The sequence below is a fragment of the Amblyomma maculatum genome, unplaced genomic scaffold, assembly GCF_055883805.1.
Source record: "Amblyomma maculatum isolate TAMU_Amacu unplaced genomic scaffold, ASM5588380v1 scaffold_20, whole genome shotgun sequence".
NCBI classification, from domain to species: domain Eukaryota; kingdom Metazoa; phylum Arthropoda; class Arachnida; order Ixodida; family Ixodidae; genus Amblyomma; species Amblyomma maculatum.
In genome coordinates this window covers 2601425-2618958 of record NW_028146745.1, presented here as the reverse complement: position 1 = coordinate 2618958, position 17534 = coordinate 2601425, and the positions used below count along the sequence as shown (strand labels likewise).

At 48.1% G+C, this 17534-nt stretch overlaps 1 protein-coding gene across 1 annotated transcript in view; it reads left to right on the top strand.

The window, feature by feature from the left end:
• The window catches only part of LOC146171527 (uncharacterized), a 50541-nt gene extending 33493 nt beyond the window's left edge, over positions 1-17048 (top strand). Inside the window, exon 2 of the mRNA XM_084586493.1 lies at positions 16976-17048. Within this exon, the coding sequence (XP_084442619.1) occupies positions 16976-17048 (73 nt within the window). The remainder of the gene's footprint in view (positions 1-16975) is intronic.
• Positions 17049-17534: the final 486 nt, after the last annotated feature.

The following is a 17534-nucleotide window of genomic DNA, read 5'->3' as shown; positions in this document are numbered from 1 at the left end:
TTCGTCAATACATCCGATCCTGTACCGCCTGCCAACGTCGCAAGAATCCACCCCTCAGCCAGCCGCTCCGTTGCAGCCATTGATTGCCCCAGCCGCCCTTATGACCGTGTCGGTATCGATCTGTATGGCCCGTTTCCGACCACTTCTGCTAACAACCGCTATGTCATCGTAGCCGTTGACCACCTAACCCGTTACGTGGAAACATCGGCCGCCGCACAGGATGCTGCTTCGTTCATTCTGCATCGCCTCGTTCTTCGTCAAGCGCACGAAAGAATTGATGAGTGACCGCGGACGTGCATTTCTTTCCGACACTGTCGATGCCCTCCTCAAACAGTGCCAGATCATTCACCGGAGCACCACAGCGTATCACCCCCAAACGAACGGCATAACTGAGCGATTTAATCGCACTCTTAGTGACATGCTAGCCATGTACTTTGATAGTGCTCACTCTAATTGGGACCAACTGCTGCCTTTCGTAACGTACACCTACAATACGGCTACGTATACTACGACTGGGTTCTCCCCCTTCTTTCTTTTATATGGTCGTGAACCCACGTCAACCATGGATACTATTCTGCCCTACCACCCCGAAGCTTCAGAGATCACTCTACTGTCTGAAGCGCACACATTTGCCAAAGAATGCCGACAATCGGCGCGCTCCTTCACAACGGATAACCAGGCTCAACAAAAGCACAACCGGGACCCTACAAATCCAGCGCCTCCATATCTCTCAGGCGCCCTCGTTTGGCTCTGGGTGCCTTCCTCTGCACCCGGCCTTTCATCCAAACTCCTATCGCGCTATCATGGACCTTACCGCATTCTCGAACAATCTTCTCCCGTCAATTACGTAGTAGAGCCCTTGAACCCATCTCCAGATCATCGCCGCCGCGGCCGAGAAACTGTACATGTCGACCGCCTCAAGCCGTATTATGATCTCCCTACCCTTTCCTCACCATGAGTCTCCAGGATGGCTCCTTTTGCGCCGGAGGGTATTGTAGTAATCCCGACCGCCATCTCCTCGCGCGCCAACCCGAAGAGGTAGACGAAGTGGAGCCGGAGCCTTGTTGGCACTGCACTGTTGGTTCGAACGCTACCCCCGTCGCTTTGGTTTGCGGACGTTGCCTACGGTCTTGGTGCTCCAATAAACACCTTACAATATAAACGGCACGAACACGAAGACAAAGGACAAGAAAAAAGAAAGCCACAGTACAAGCGCTGACTCACAACTATGCCTAAGCCCTTTACTCCAAGGCCCGGAAAAAAAACTAAGAAAACGAAACAGTCACGTGAAACAACCCCTGGGTTCACCTGCTGCACAAAAAATCACTTAAAAAAGACACCTCTTTGCTTGATAGAGCAAGAGAAGTCTTGCTGACACATTTATTGTCCGTTGAAATAAAATATAATTGCACTATCTCTCTCGTCATGCAAGGTTAGGATTTTGTATCGCCACAAAGATAAGATTTATCCGAAAAAGAGTTCGCCAAAGCCACTTTGGGTTGGGACAAAATAGCTGTGTACGGCTCAAACACCTGCGCTCACTGAACGCCCACAGACGGGATCGCCTTGCGGTGGACTGTGATCAGGGCAGTGGATGAATGTGCCTTGGCTAAACAAGATGCGGATTCTGGACAGAAGCGGTAGCAATGCAAGCTGCTTAAAGCGTATTGTACAAGAAAGAGGATGGAGGTTTAGTGATACATCTGTGGCTCGGGGGGGGGTAGAGATGCGTTATCTTATGCGTTTCGGACTGCGCATATGTGTTCATTGGTATACTGCCGACCTTTCTTGTGCAATAAACTAATAAACGCAGATGTAGTAGGGCTGTCTCTTGTCCTTGTTTTTCTCCGTACGCATGTTTGTTCGCTCTAATAAAATTCCTTCTTAATCTAAAGCTATTTTATTTTATTCAGAACAGTTCGGTCACGAATTGTTCACAGATTCAATTCGTGAATTTGTATTATGCTCCTACCTTAATTCGCCCTCAAAAGTGTTCTTAAAAAGGCGGTGAAGACTCCGCCAAGCGTCAAGACAACCACCTTGATATCCTTTAGAATCAGCTCATTATTGAAGCCGCTACATGTCAGTTTTATAAAACGCTCTGAAGATCAACTAAAACTTGATTTATGCTATGAAGACAGCTCAATTTGGTACAGAAGTTTCTACTATAAACGACCCACAGCAGCTGTTGAACTCGCTCGGGTCATCATATACATCCTTCTGTAATTTCTTATTACTAACCATTTGTGGGGAAGCCTTTGTTCATGAGACCGCAAAATGCGGTGAAATGCCTCCCCCCCCCCCTCGCGCACACACACTTTTCTTCCTTCTGGTATCAACGGTGGTGCTTCTCTTCATTAGGCGCGCTGTGGAGAGAGCGAGGGCGGGGCCGCACGTGTTGCCACGCGGGTGGCCCAGCTCTTAGCTTCGCGGTGGCAGTCCAAGCCGAGCAGCGCAGGAGAACGGAAGCATTAGCCAGAGCGAACGGCGAGAGCCGCCTGTGGCATACTGCCCGAGCCTTGTGCACGCAGCCGGCCGTTCCGTGCATCCGAGGAAAGGTCCACTATACTGCAAATCAACAATAAATCGTTTATATTTGGGCTGTTTTATGATGTGTCGCTGTCCAACCATATGTTCGGTCCGACCTAGTGGCGCAGTATCTAGGTCTAAAAGCATAGTCCCCGCCCTACAGGACACCCTTGACAAATACATTTAATGTGACCGCCAAGTCAATGGTGATCAATGTCAGCTGTAGGTATCACCGTATAAAACATATTGAGTAATAATATTTGATGTAAGCTGTCACTAACGCAAGTGCGACGTTTTCATCATGGTAACTTAATGTATCAGGTCCACATTCAATAAAACGTTTTCGAGTAGAAGCTCATCATTTGCGTTAGTAGTCTTGGTCAGTAAGCACATGTAATGTAAATATGTAAATGCGTGGGTGCCTATTGCTAGGGCAAAGACTAGGAAGTATCTGATGACAACGAGTTGATTACAAAAAACGAAAAACAGAGAAATTAGGAGGCCAGGAACCTCGGCAAAATCGAGGTGCTGTCGGATGTGTAGATAAGGGAAAACATCGACAAGACAATCCAGTGGTGTTTAATGTGGATCACAGCCTTCTTTCCAATAACAAGAGATGGCTATTTTTAATTGAGAGTGGCAACTATTTTAGTCATAAAATCAAGCCTCTGAACGAGTACCACTGTCCAGCTTGAAACTATAGTTTCAGTGCTGAAAATATCAGTAGGCATTGGAAACTTTCGATCTGGCTTTGAACCGCAACATACACTATGACGGAGGAATGAAAATGACGGAAGTACTATGTAGAGAATGTATAGTACAAGAGCTTTACCTGGGTATATTTGTCAAAATATGGAGCCATAGCAACGCGCAATTAACTTAAAGTGCTTGTACGGGTTGCGGACTGTGTTGGCTGAAGACAGTTTTTCTTATACAATCCTATTAACGGAACATGCTTGCCTGATAAAGCACGAATCCGGGACACCAATCTGCACATGATGAGGACTTTTGTTTGTGACATGTCAGTGTGCTTTTCATTTTTACTGCGGAATTATTTCTGTGCTCATGATCGAGTGGCACGGACCGGATTTGTGGGCAGAGTGCTTTCTCACAAAAATCGCCAAAACTGGGTTAACATTAGCAGCTTGCAGTGTTCAAAAAGCGACTGTGGTGGAAGTGCCCAGTCGGAAAAAATGCGAAAAAAATGTCTGATGTTACGACAGAATTTCTGTGCGGTTTTTGACGGGAAACCTGTTGTGACAACAGAACATGCTGTAGTAACATCACAAATTTCTGTAGTTACAACAGAAAAGGGCTACAGAACTACAGACAACAGACAGAAAAACTACAGAACTACAGAGAAGTACTACAGAACTACAGAAAAATCTTATGGTTATGAGAGAACTACAGGATATTTTGTCATATTTTCGACACAGTTCTGTAGTTTTTTTCGACTGGGTGGAGCAGCTATTACCAGGGCCCAGCTCATAACGCGGGCCTATTGTCTCAACTGAACCATGAGGCATGGTGCCCAACCAAAACTGCAGCCTTGACATACGTGGCTTACGTTCGTGCACCGGCCGTGAAAGACGCGCATCGCAGTTCACGGAAGACGCTACTAAACAGCGAGAATTCTGAGACGGCCGCTGGCACAATATGCCTGATTAGTTCTCACAGATTTGCCCCACTCGCGTACTGAGCACACACGTGCAAGTGTGCTGCATGCATAATTAGGTCGAACATAACAGCGTTTATAGATGCACTAACGTAACCTTTGATGAAACTCTTCCAGAATTGCTTCTGTTATTGTAGAAGTACTGTCCTGGGGCCATCTAATATAGTAGATTTGCGCCAAATATTAGCACGTAATCCCACACCACAAATCACACCCACCACCGGAAATCACACCTACCACCTCTTTCTCTTCAATTCTATCCTAAATTTTCTTGCTTTCGACCTGCTCCTTCTAAACTCTGACAGTACGGAAAAACAGTCACACGGCCACAACCCAACAACTACTATACGCGCTTACAAATGTGATATTTATTGTAGCCAAAGCTAGACTATAGGCTAGCCGGCGGCGTATTTCGAGAAAGCGTCGATTAGTCACTACTACGCACGCACAGTAACCACAATAACTAGCTGTTCCGAGCTACAGTAGGGAAGGTGAACAAGAAGAAGGCGCCGGTCAAATGAAGCAAGAAGATTCGGAATTTGCCACCAAGAAGCGCCTAATTACCGATTACACAATACAGTTTACATCCAGTGCAGCGGCGATGAGAACGTTCGAGTTGCGCTTTGTGAACAATCCGTTTGGTAGCTTGCACGACAAATATCCAGGCTTCACTTAGTGTTGCCGCCATCAATTTTTACACCCAAGCAAGCGTTATTTGTGTGTAATCGGTAATTAGGCGCTTCTTGGTGGCGAATTTCGAATCTTTTTGCTCCATTTGACCGGCGCCTTCTTCTTGTTCACCTTCTCTTCTGTAGCTCGGAACACTTAGTGCAGATGGATCTGTCGCGCACGCTCAAGAATTTTCTACAGTAAACAAACACCTACTACATAACTTAGCGATGGCACCTACGCGTGTGCTCGGTGCCTCTGCTCGGCTGGAACATTTCCCCGTCTGAACATGAAATAGTAGAGAATTGACTGGTATTTTTAGAGGCGGCCCCAAGCTGTATTTGATTCGATGCAGTCCTCACTCGACAGAATTGCTGTATTCGGCATCCACAAATCGGGCAGTCGTACAGCTTTTGTTCTATCCAATGAAACGGCGCAGTGAGACGAACGCAGGAAAAGAAGAGGAATAGAATAGCGCCTTTCTGAGAGCGCCTTTTGGTAGCCTGAGAAAGTACAGCTGCGCACACCAGGGCGCGCGAAAGGGAAGTCATGGTGTTCCCTGTTTTTGTACACAAATCACTTTCTGAGCATTAATGAGCATTTAATGACGCCGCGAAACTTAGGCAAGTCTACTTTGTTCTTCAAGGACATGCCCGAGTTTGGTTCGAAAATCATGAGGCAAATATGAAGGACTGGGAGACTTTCAAGGAAGTGTTTCTGACTGCCTTTTCAAGCATCGTCAGAAAGGAAAAAGCCCAGGCCCTTCTTCAGTCAAGACTGCAACTTCCTAACGAGTCTGTCCTGGAGTACGTTGAGGAGATGAAGCGCCTCTTTCGCCGCGCCGACCCTAACATGACTGAAGGTGAGAGAGTCAAACTTTTAATGCGAGGCGTCAAAAAATCGCTTTTTGGAAATCTTGTCCGAAATCCGCAAAAACAGTGGCGGAATTTGAAACGGAAGCGTCTTCCATCGAGAAGACGCTGTACACCCGGATGCGCCACTACGAGCGGCCACATCAGCCAGACTACTCAAGCAACTACCCCAGCGCATCTGCAAGTGGAGAGAACCTTCGTGACCTAATCCGGGAGATCGTGCGAGAGGAGCTCCGCCGAATGCAGCCATCATCGCAACAACCCCAGGTGGCGACGCTCGCGGAAGTCGTCCGTGAAGAAGTCCAGCAGGCGCTGGGCGTTCCTAAGCGACGGCTGCGACTGTTCCAGCACAAGAGGCAACAGCGATGTACTACGCTGGGGCATTACGTCGCACTCCGCCCCGACGTGATGACTTTCCAAGCCCTCGCCGCTACCGGCCTGTTACTGAAAACCGCCCCTTGGCTCCCGCCCGCCAAGCCTACCAACGACCAACAAGCCTCAGGAAGTGCGACGCATGGAGGACAGCGAACAACCGGCCATTATGCTTCCACTGCGGTGAGGCCGCCCACATTCTGCGGCACTGCCCGTACCGACGAATCGGTCTCCGCGGATTTGCAGTCGACGCTCCACGACCACGACCAGGTGAACGACCACAAGAAATCGACAACTATCTGCGTAGCGGTGAGATTGCGCCACCAAGCCGTCGATTCAGGTCTCCATCGCCGTACAGGGCCCGCTTTGCGTCGCCAGGACGTAACTATGATGGTAGTGTGCGCGCAAGTTCCTCAAGCCCCCGTAGGGGAAACTAAAGGCAGCAACCTTTGGAGGTGAGGTTGCTCAACAGCGAAAAGACGAAGATCCTCTGCCGCCGACGACCACTTAACACGACGACGCAACTTTTCATCGCCGCTCCACACGACGACATCGACGACAACACGACCAGAGTGCAAGCAGACACCGCCGCCCAGCGAGGTAACAACGGTATGCCCCGGCCATGACCTGAAGAAACGATGGAGCCGAGATCGGACACTAAGGCCCACGTGCAATGCGAGGACGCGAACAAGTGACCTTGAAGTTGATGTCGACGGTCGCAGAGTCACTGCCCTAGTAGACACCGGAGCTGACTATTCAGTCATTAGTGGACCGTTAGCCTCTCAGCTAAGAAAAGTTACCACCGCTTGGGATGGCCCGCTGATTCGCACAGCAGGTGGCAACCTGATTACTCCATCGGGACGATGCACTGCAAGAATAACCGTAAATGGGCTTACTTACCCCACCAGCTTCGTGGTCTTGCAGCAGTGCTCCCGCGACGTGATTTTAGGCATGGACTTCCTAAATGAACATAGGGCTATCATCGACCTGCGATCCAAGCTCATCAAGCTCTCTGCAGACAAAGCCATTCCTGCTACGACGACGTCGATGCAACACATCCCTCTAAACGTCCTCGACGAAGAATTGAACGTCCCGCCCCGATCAAGTATCACAGTCTGCGTAGGTAGCGCCAACATCGAAACCGCTGAAGGCATCGCCGAAGGAAATATCCAATTGCTCTTAGAACGAGGTGTCGGCATCGCAAGAGGCATCACGAAATTCCGGAGAGGTCAAGCTCAGGTTCTGGTAACAAACTTCACCGAAGAATACCGGCATCTCAATAAGGGCACGACGATCGCCTTTCTCGACGAATTAGCGGACCTCAAAGATGTATTCTCCCTCCACGACCAAACGCTGGAAGACGCACCGGACCTATTCCGTCAGCCCACATTTGACATCAACCCGGCATTGAACCACAACAGGAAAGACCAGATTCTCAGTCTGCTTCGAAGCTACGGGGAGTGCTTCTCATCGTCATCGAAGGTACGACAAACACCACTGGCCAAGCATCGCATAATAACGGACGAACACGCCCGACCTCTGCGCCAAAGCCCTTATCGTGTATCGCCGCGAGAACGCCAGGCCATTCGCGATCCAGTTGAGGAAATGCTGCGTGATGACGTAATCCAGCCATTGAACAGCCCCTGGGCGGCACCAGTCGTTTTGGTCAAGAAGAAAGACAGCACACTTCGCTTCTGCGTTGATTACCGCCGCTTGAATAGCATACCGAAGAAGGATGTCTACCGGCTTCCCCGCATCGACGACACTCTCGACCGACTCTGCAATGCAAGGTACTTCTCATCGATGGACCTGAACAGCGGATATTGGCAAATTGAGGTCGACGAAAGAGATCACGAGAAGAACGCATTCATCACACCGGACGGCCTTTATGAATTTAAGGTGATGCCATTTGGCCTCTGCTCCGCACCAGCCACGTTTCAACGAGTAATGGACACAGTCCTGGCAGGCTTGAAGTGGCAAATTTGTTTGGTATATTTGGACGACGTTGTTATCTTCTCGTCAAACTTTGAAGACCACCTAAAACGACTACAGACAGTGCTGGAAGCCATCAAGTCTTCGGGGCTAACGCTAAAAGCAGAGAAGTGTCATTTCGCCTACGAAGAACTCCGATTCCTAGGTCACATCGTTAGCAAGGGCGGTATTCTCCCAGACCCGGAGAAAACAGCTGCAATCGTACAATTGCCACCGCCTGCCGACAAGAAAGCTGTGCGCTGATTCCTTGGGCTGTGCGCTTATTATCGACGATTTGTCAGAAACTTTTCGCGGATCGCCGAACCGTTGACGCAGCTTACAAAGGCTGACGTACCTTTTAAATGAGAAGCGCCGCAAGGAGAGGCCTTCAACGAACTTAAGCGCCGCCTGCAATGCCCTCCTGTACTTGGCCACTTTGATGAAAACGCCGAGACCGAAATTCCCACCGACGCGAGCAGTGTAGGCCTAGGAGCCATTCTCGTCCAGAAAACTGCCGGACAGGAAAAAGTAATCGCCTACGCTAGCAGGTCTCTCACAAAAGCCGAAGCTAATTACTCGACGACCGAGAAGGAGTGCCTTGCAATCATCTGGGCCACTTCTAAGTTTCGTCCATACTTATACGGCCGACCATTCAAGGTGGTAAGCGATCATCACGCGCTCTGCTGGCTGGCTAATTTGAAAGATTCTTCCGGCCGCCTTGCCAGATGGAGCCTACGACTTCAAGAATTTGACATGACTGTAGTCTATAAGTCGGGCCGGAAGCATTCCGACGCAGACTGCTTATCCCGCGCTCCCGTCGATTCTCCCCCGAAGGACGATGACGATGACGCCTTTTTGGGACCGGTAAGTGCCAGCAGTTTCGCAGAAAAACAGCGATCAGACCCTGAGCTGAAAGCGCTAGCCGATTACTTGGAAGGAAAGACCGCTTCCCCTCCTAGTGTGTTCAGGCGACACTTATCATCCTTCACGTTAAGCAATGGCCTCCTCGTGAAGAAGAACTTTGCACCCAACAAGACTGCGCAGCTTTTCGTAGTGCCTAAAACCCTTCGGCAAGAAATTCTGCAGGCGTTGCACGACGAGCCCACAGCAGACCACCTCGGATTTGCGCGCACGTTGCGTCGAATCCAGGAGAAGTATTACTGGCCGCGACTGCCTGCCGAAGTTTTCCACTACGTAAAGACGTGTCGTGAGTGCCAACGACGCAAGACGACGCCGATCAGACCAGCAGGACTATTAAACCCGATTCCGCCCCCAATCCTGCCCTTTCAACAAATTGGGATGGATCTCCTCGGCCCCTTTCCATCTTCGTCTATGGGTAACAAGGGGTTCATCGTGGCCACTGACTACCTTACCCGTTACGCCGAAGCAAGAGCACTACCAAATGGTACCGCGGCAGAAGTCGCCAAATTTTTTTTCGAACAAATTCTCTTGCGACACGGCGCCCCAGAAGTGCTCATCACGGACAGGGGAACGGCGTTTACGGCTGAGTTGACGCAAGCCATCCTGGAATACAGTCACTCAAGCCATCGACGAACAACTGCGTACCATCCCCAGGCCAATGGCCTTACGGAGCGCCTGAACAAAACGATCGCGGACATGATCGCTATGTACGTCGACGCTGAACACAAGACCTGGGACGCCATCTTGCCGTACGTGATCTTCGCGTATAACACGGCAGTCCAGGAGACTACCAGAACGACCCCGTTTAAGCTTGTGTACGGCAGGGAGCCCACGACGACGCTCGACGCAATGCTGCCGCACGTATCCAACGAGGACAACCTTGACGTCGCCTCTTACCTGCAGCGTGCAGAGGAAGCCCGACGACTCGCACGGCTGCGTATTAAGGACCAACAGCGCACCGATAGCAGACGATACAATTTACGACGACGCCACGCAGAGTACAATCGAGGAGACCAAGTGTCGGTTTGGACACCAATTCGCCGTCGCGGATTAAGTGAAAAGTTGTTGCTTCGATACTTTGGGCCGTACAAAATCATTCGCCGCGTCGGACCATTGGACTATGAAGTCATTCCCGACGGAATGTCAGCATCACAACGGCGACGCGCACGCCCAGAAATTGTACATGCTGTGCGACTGAAGCCATATTACGCGCGTTAAATAATCTTTGGTGTTTAAACTTTGCAGTGTTTATGTTTACGTTTCTTTGTTTTGGAACATCGAGGCGATGTTTTTTTAAGGGGGGAGTAATGCCGCGAAACCTTCAAAACAGTATTTGTTGTTTTTTAACAGCCGCCGGCATACAGGCTTATCACTCTGATTCTGGACCGCGTATCAGTTCCGTAATCTTTGTTTGTTAATGCTCGATGTCGCGAGTCACACCTTTATCAGTTTTGTTGTAGCGCAAGATGCACTGAGATCTGTCTCGAAGGTTCCGGCCACTTGGGTGTCTTTCCACAATGTTCCAGCCCGTGCTGGTAGCTGTTTGCGACGTTATCTAGATTGTTCTGTGCAGCCTTTAAATATAGCGTTGCCGAGTGTGACGGGCATTCTTTGTTCGACGATCGACGAGCACGTTTGTTTCTATCGCAGCCGCCGAGTTTCTTAGTTCTTTTGCGGGCGCAAGTCAGCCCAAATAAAGAGTTTCTTTAGTGCAATCATCGACCCTTCAATTGTGTCGTCGACCTCGTCACCACTACGTGACAATATATTTGTTTTACGCTTGCATAAAGAGCAGAAAACAAATTGTTTCCTACAAATCCCCCGGTCAAAAAACTAAACTAGAAGCGTGCACGAGCACATTCAAGCCAATAAATACGCCCTGTTCTGAGGAATACGTGCGCTCGCTTCACTTTAAAGCGTGAGTGAGGCACCAGAAGCAATACAAAAAATACTCTTGCAGCAAGTTACCCAGCTCCCCTAGCAACATTATGAATCTCATCGCCATTACATTGGCCGCATGCATATTTTCAGGTGAGCATACTATTAAAGCGTACGGAAGGAGAAGTTTTACGTTTGTTGGTTGAGGAGATTTTGAAGAATATTCCGAGTTTTTTAATGGGTCTCCCTGCATACGCCCGGAGATGGATAGGAGCGTCCTAATTCACAAAAGTTGCAGGCCGCTCTAGTGGGTGTAATTTTATGTCGCCGTGCAGTAGTGAATGATTGTATAAAAGGCGAGTGCCGGGAACAAGATACAAAATATAGACGTATCATGTTTTACGTACGATAGTCAACACTTATAAACAGCCTCGCCACTATGGTGGGCATCTTAGCGTATAGCGGTTGGCATGTGGTACCATGAATGCAGAATCCTACGGCGTCTTTCAGATAACAATTCTAGCTTTATAAAGCACACCTAACAAAGCGGAACATTTAACGCGCTATCTGAACTCCGCAGTAAAAAAAAACGAGAAAAAAACATATCGCTTCGAAGCAAAAAACAATTAGTCACTAGTACTTTCTCATGAATGGCACATGTGGAAGGATGCCGATTCTCGTCTCCAGGCGGTTAGGAATGTAATAATGCGGAACGAGAAAACGCCCTTGAGGCAAATTGCAGATAAAAACTTCACCAAATCAACTAACATTCCGACGTTACCAGTTGTACGAACAGGAACGGTAGCATGAACAGAGAAAGCAAGTAAATAAACTATTCAATGTTAAACGCCTTGGTAAACTGCAAAATGCTCACTACCTAAAAAAGGCGAATTAGTGTCGCTGCATTCTAAGGATCAAAAACACGCCTTACAAACTTTTTTTTTTAAATGTTGTAAAGGCAGAGGAGTCCTAGGTAATTTCGTAGTACCATTGCAGTTCTCTGAGGCTCTTCCGCTTGCACACTACGCTGAAAGGGGCCTAATTCCGTGTTAGAGCTCCCTTGAAGGGAGCATATAACGTTGCAAAGACAAAACTATTGAGCACTGCCTGAATTTGTTGTTACTCGTTATTGTTCTTGTTGACAATATGCAACAGCATCAGTTTTTGTTTAAAGCTGGAACTGCTTCGGCGAAATTAAGGCATAGGCCTGAACTGACGAGTAGGGAATGGGCAAGTACATGGCGCCTTTATGCTCACTTGCAATTTTGTTTCAATCTGTAGAGTTTGAGCTGTGCGGTAAAGCACAGAGTGAAAACAAAATTTTATTGCTTGGCTTTTGTGTCAAAGACTGTGCCGAATAAATTCCGCGAAATACGAAATGTACCTAAGCTGTAAAACTGCAGCCATGTTGTTTCCATGCAGGTTCTGTGTTTCTTTCTTGCGGTGTGTCTCCTTGTTCCTGCACGACAGCAATTTTATTTCATTTTATGCAGTGCAAACACAGAAGAACTATGCTTAATGCAGCGTGTGCTACTTCAGTTCAGTTGGATATGATTTCATCAATAAACTCATGTAAGCCACGATTACAAGTGTAAGCTCTCCTTCGCTGTACCATTTCAAATAACGTTGTGGGCCATGTTGAGGTGTTGCATATATTTGTTAGATTAGTACTACTACACAGTATGTTTTTAATTTCGTCTAAAATTTCACACTAAGGTTTTTCTCACATGTGAGAGAACGTGAATCGTCTCTGTAAGCAATGAGGACTATAACCGTGCAACCTGCAGCATATTTTCCAGGGCCCTTAGCAGCAGCACAGGCCATAATGCATGTAGATAATTAGAGAATTGTTTCTTGCTCTAAATTAAACCATACTATCCGGTAGCATTCTTGCCGAAGATCTGGTCAGTGTAGATATACTGATTGGACACAAAAAGGTGCTGCAACTTTCGCATCTTGTTTTTAGATGTAAGGTGGTAAATGTCGCCTGTATATGTGACAGCTTTATTGCGAAAGCAATACTGTAACGAAATCGGCGCACATTTTTATCAAGCCGGCGCGGCGCGAGGCCCCGCGGCGCCGCATGGATTCGTCCACAAGGTTCGAGAAAAGGCCTCCTTCCCCAAAGCGAGAGAGCGCATAACTTTGTGCGCGTCGCCGTCACCCTCCTTTCCATTGCCCGGGGATGACGGTGAATCATCAGTCTGGAACACGCCAGAGCCTTCCAGAATGTTCTACGGGTCGTGGCCAATGACGATGCGCGGCTTGACGGGAGGAAAAGGGAGCGGTCTAACCAGCGAAGCTATGTGTGTGCGTGCTAGCCTTAGCGCGTCATATTTATTGAGGCCGCGCCGCTTGTTGAGTCAGTCAGTCAGTCAGTAGTTGCGGCGTGTTCGCCAGTGCTTCGACTTGACTCCCGGGGTTCACCCGCTGCTGGCAAGCCCACAGACCTGCGACGGAGCGGCGCTCGTCTTGCATGGCTGCCAAATCGTGACTCTCGAGGCGTCGGACTGCAACAGTGCCCAGTGAACAATTTGGTGTTTGTTTTGTGACTCTCTCGTGTGTGACCTGTTGTAAATCCTCTGTGTTATTGAGTGCCTCTGTAATTGCATGCTTAGCGTTTGTTTTTCTATGAACCTCTCGTTTGTGCAATTTTAGTGTTTGTGTATTCCTCTGTATCGTCGCTTGCTGTGCATAAAGTTTGTTTTGTTTATTACTTCTGACTCCGAACCTTACTCTGGCTTGAACTGGTGACAGCTGGGCACCAAATGGCCACCCCTTCTGTCACTACAAGGTAGTTGAATTCCGGCTGAGCTTGCCACGCAGGTCGAGGGCATCTCCTTTGCCACCGGAACGGCTACCCCCACTCACTCTAAGGGTGTCAGGGAGTGTGCGCACCGTTAAGGGCGCATCGTTAATAATGCCCCTACTTATTAACGGGTGACAAATACTACTTTCACTTTCAAGCCTTTGCGGTGCGACAGCGGCGCACATGAAATGACCTTTCACATGACCTCTGTGTGACGTCACGCCTCAAAGCTTGGCGACCAACTCGCGCCGTCCGTGAGAGACGGCGGTGCGCATGAACGGCGGCCTAACTGCCGCTGTCTCCGCTAGGAGCGCCACAGGTGTTGTGATGTTATACAGCTGTATAAAGCGGCGACTGACTCGCGCCGTCCGTGAGAGACGGCGGTGCGCATGACTACGATGCCGCATACTGCTAAGGATGCTTTCGCAACCTACCAGGCTTAACCAAGCTAAGCCTCTGTCAACTTTTGTTAACTGAAATTTCCTTCTTAATATTAAGGGCCAAGTAGAATACAAGCAAGAATCTCCGCCAAGCTTATCTTCAAATTAGGCAACATTTGTATTAGTTTTTCTATCTGAAGAGCCCCCATGTGGAATTCCATATACTGTCATAACCAAACACAAGTAGCTGGCACGATATGCTCTTCAAACCCGAACCAAATCATTGCAGACAGCGGGACCCAGCCAATGTGCTTAGCACCCATCCACCATAAGAAAGCTAGGGACAAACGAATTGAAATACTTTTTTCATGACTTCATTCCTCGTCTGAGTTGAACTGAGGCAAGGCTTGCCGCCCAGATAAAATCAAAATCTGCCAGCTGCTATTCGTTCCTGCATTTGGCTTACTTATTTGTAGTCAAAGCTTGGCGTAATGACCTCTAAATTGGCGATGGGGGTATTTTAATAAAAAGAACAAGAAATGGATACTGATCTGCCAGAATAATATCGGTGTATGAACCGGTTCGTATGACACCCTCATTTTATCTGAAAGTCCTTTGTATTGCAATTACTATTATTTTGTGCACAGCAGCCACGCAGCCACCTGTAAAATTAGGTAAAGAAAACGGCTGTATACTCTGGTTCAACCCTGAATGGAGGCAACAAGACGAGAAACTTTGCATCCACACACCACCATTTGGACTAAAAGCAAATGATACTTTCAGTGAAGTTGTGCTCTCTATAACGCAGGTGAAACTGCCTGTAGTATCTTGGCATCTGAACAATTGTATCTTAACTACTATGATAGATTATCCTTTGTGGTCTCCTCTGGTATGTTGCTCAGCAATGCGAACATCTTGTACATTTAAGATATTATTGATTAGTTCCAAAAGTAACTGCATTAAATGTTGGAATTTTTATTCGAAGACGCGACGATTAGAAATAAAACCTTAAAAATATTTAGGGCACCATATTTTATAGTTTTGATTTATAAATTTATTTAGCGATGACGAAATTCAAAATGTGTATTCTGACTTTCGACATTTCGAACTAGAGTTATGAACGAACAATATAAAATAAGGAGTCTTAAATATCATGTTTGGTTCAAAATGCGCATTGCACACGACATATCCCGCATGTTTATCCTTCAAGTTAATGTTTTTTTTTGTGTGTGTACTTCGACATGTAAAAGGAGTTAAAAAAGTATTTTTCTGCGCAGCACAGCAGCCCAATTTAAACATAAAAATCAGAAAGCGCACGGAATGGTCAATGAAACAAGTCCTTTGACGTTTGATATTTTGAACTGTATTGAAAATTATCTTAGTTGCCTGTTCATGTACTCGCTTTCCCAGCATAATATCGCGACGCCAAGCGGGAAATAAATCTTGGTGTCTACTTTGATGCTATTAATCTCATAACCGCTACTGACTATCATATGCATAGAGACGGTGGTGCTGTACAAAGCAAATTTTAAAGTTGCACTAACCTGTCTTTTGAAATCTAAAACATTATCTAACTTTAATACAAACTTGTGTTTTTTATTGTTCTTCACTTTTATTGAATGGTTTTAGCATATTCTAATAAAATCGCAGTACCGTTTTATAACACCTGTTTCATAAGAAAACACATTTGCCTTTCAAACAACTCAAGATGTAAATCCAAGCCTCTAAAGCTTAACTAATTTAATCGGAGCTGGTGGCGATCTAAAAAGCGTTAAGTACAAACCTAAGATGTAAATGCGTAGAAAACTGACGTTTTATAGATCTGCAATTATATTGTCAGGCATGCGAACAGAAGAAAACAAGGAAGTGCAAAAAGAGGCTCTCCGGAATAGAAGTGGAAGAAGAGGAAGCTCACTATATCTAGGTTAGCACATCAGGCTAAGGGGCAGAACCACTTTGTAAATAAACCTTAACAGTGTGGTGGAAGGTGCTGAAAGATCACCACGGATTCCTCTCTACCTCGTTCGAGCCGACGACTCGCTTGGCTCCCCCCTTTGACACCCACAATGATTCAAGACGGCGATGCACGGCAGCCAGGTCCAGCGGCACCCGCATGGCAGCATTACCGTGAGCCGAGTACCTTTTCTGGCAAGGCTGGCGAAGACGTGGACGACTGGCTCACCAATTACCAGCGGGTGAGCAAGTACAATCGCTGGGATGCCACTGTAATGCTGGCAAATGTTGTTTTTTTCTTGGACTCCACAGCCCTGACATGGTTTTAGAACCATGAAGCATCCTTAACGAGCTGGGAGCGTTTTGAAGAGGAGATTAGAAATTGTTTCGGGGATACCACGGCAAAACGGAAATGCGCTGAGCAGGCTTTATTCCAGCGAGCCCAAGGGCCTGGTGAAACATGCACAATGTACATAGAAGAGGTCATAAAACTGTGCAAAGCGGTGAATCCGAGCATGTCTGATGAAGACAGAGTTGGCCACCTATTAAAGGGCATCGCGGTGGACGTATATAACTTTTTTAATTACAAAAGAAAACTTACATTCTCCCACGGCCGTGATCAAGCACTGTCGTACGTTCGAAACTTCAAAGCTGCGTCGCATAACCCCGAATTTCGGCCGTCTGCCTAACGTGACCACTGTTTCAAGCGTGGTATCTCACGAGAATTCACATGAGCCTCCGCATTTGGCCGACATGATTCGCCAAATTGTCCATGATGGGCTCTCCCGCCATCAAGATGTGAACCGCAGTGCAATCCCCTGTGATAGCTGCTCCCTGCAGGCAGCTCCCATCCAGCGCTCTTCTTGGCGTTCTACCGCTCCTCCTCCGTCCGTGACCACCGAAACGACTCATATGGCCCTGCTCCCCCAGCTCGTACCCACTACAGGGCGCCACCTCCTCCGCAACACCCCCGGGGTCTGGACTTTGCTGATCGCTTCGGTCCTGTTACCGAGAACTAATATTTGGACTGTGCTCGTGAACCACCCGTCTGTTACCGCTGCGGTATGCTTGGCCACAATCCAGGATCTGCCGCCGCCGGAACCCGCCACCACGCTACCAGCGCCAATGGTGGAATCGCCGTTCTACCGCGACCCGACTTATCCCCCTCCTTCGGGCTCCTACCGCTACGTACCACCACGCAACGACTCACCAGTTTCTGATCGCAGCCTGACTCCTCCTGCCCACCGCTCCCGACAATCGCCTTCTCCCCGCCGTTCTTCTCCGCCACCGGGAAACCAGCGTGTGCAACCGCTGGAGGTGCGGTCGCCAGGTCATCGATATTGCCAATTCTTCTACCGGTCGTTATGCTGAAGAACCGCTTGAAAGTGTTAGTGGATGGTGTTTGGGTTGGGGCCTTAGTGGATACGGGTACTACAGTTTCCGTGATGAGCTTAGATTTTAAGAACCGTCTCGGCCGAAAAATTATGCTTGGCTGGGATAAAACT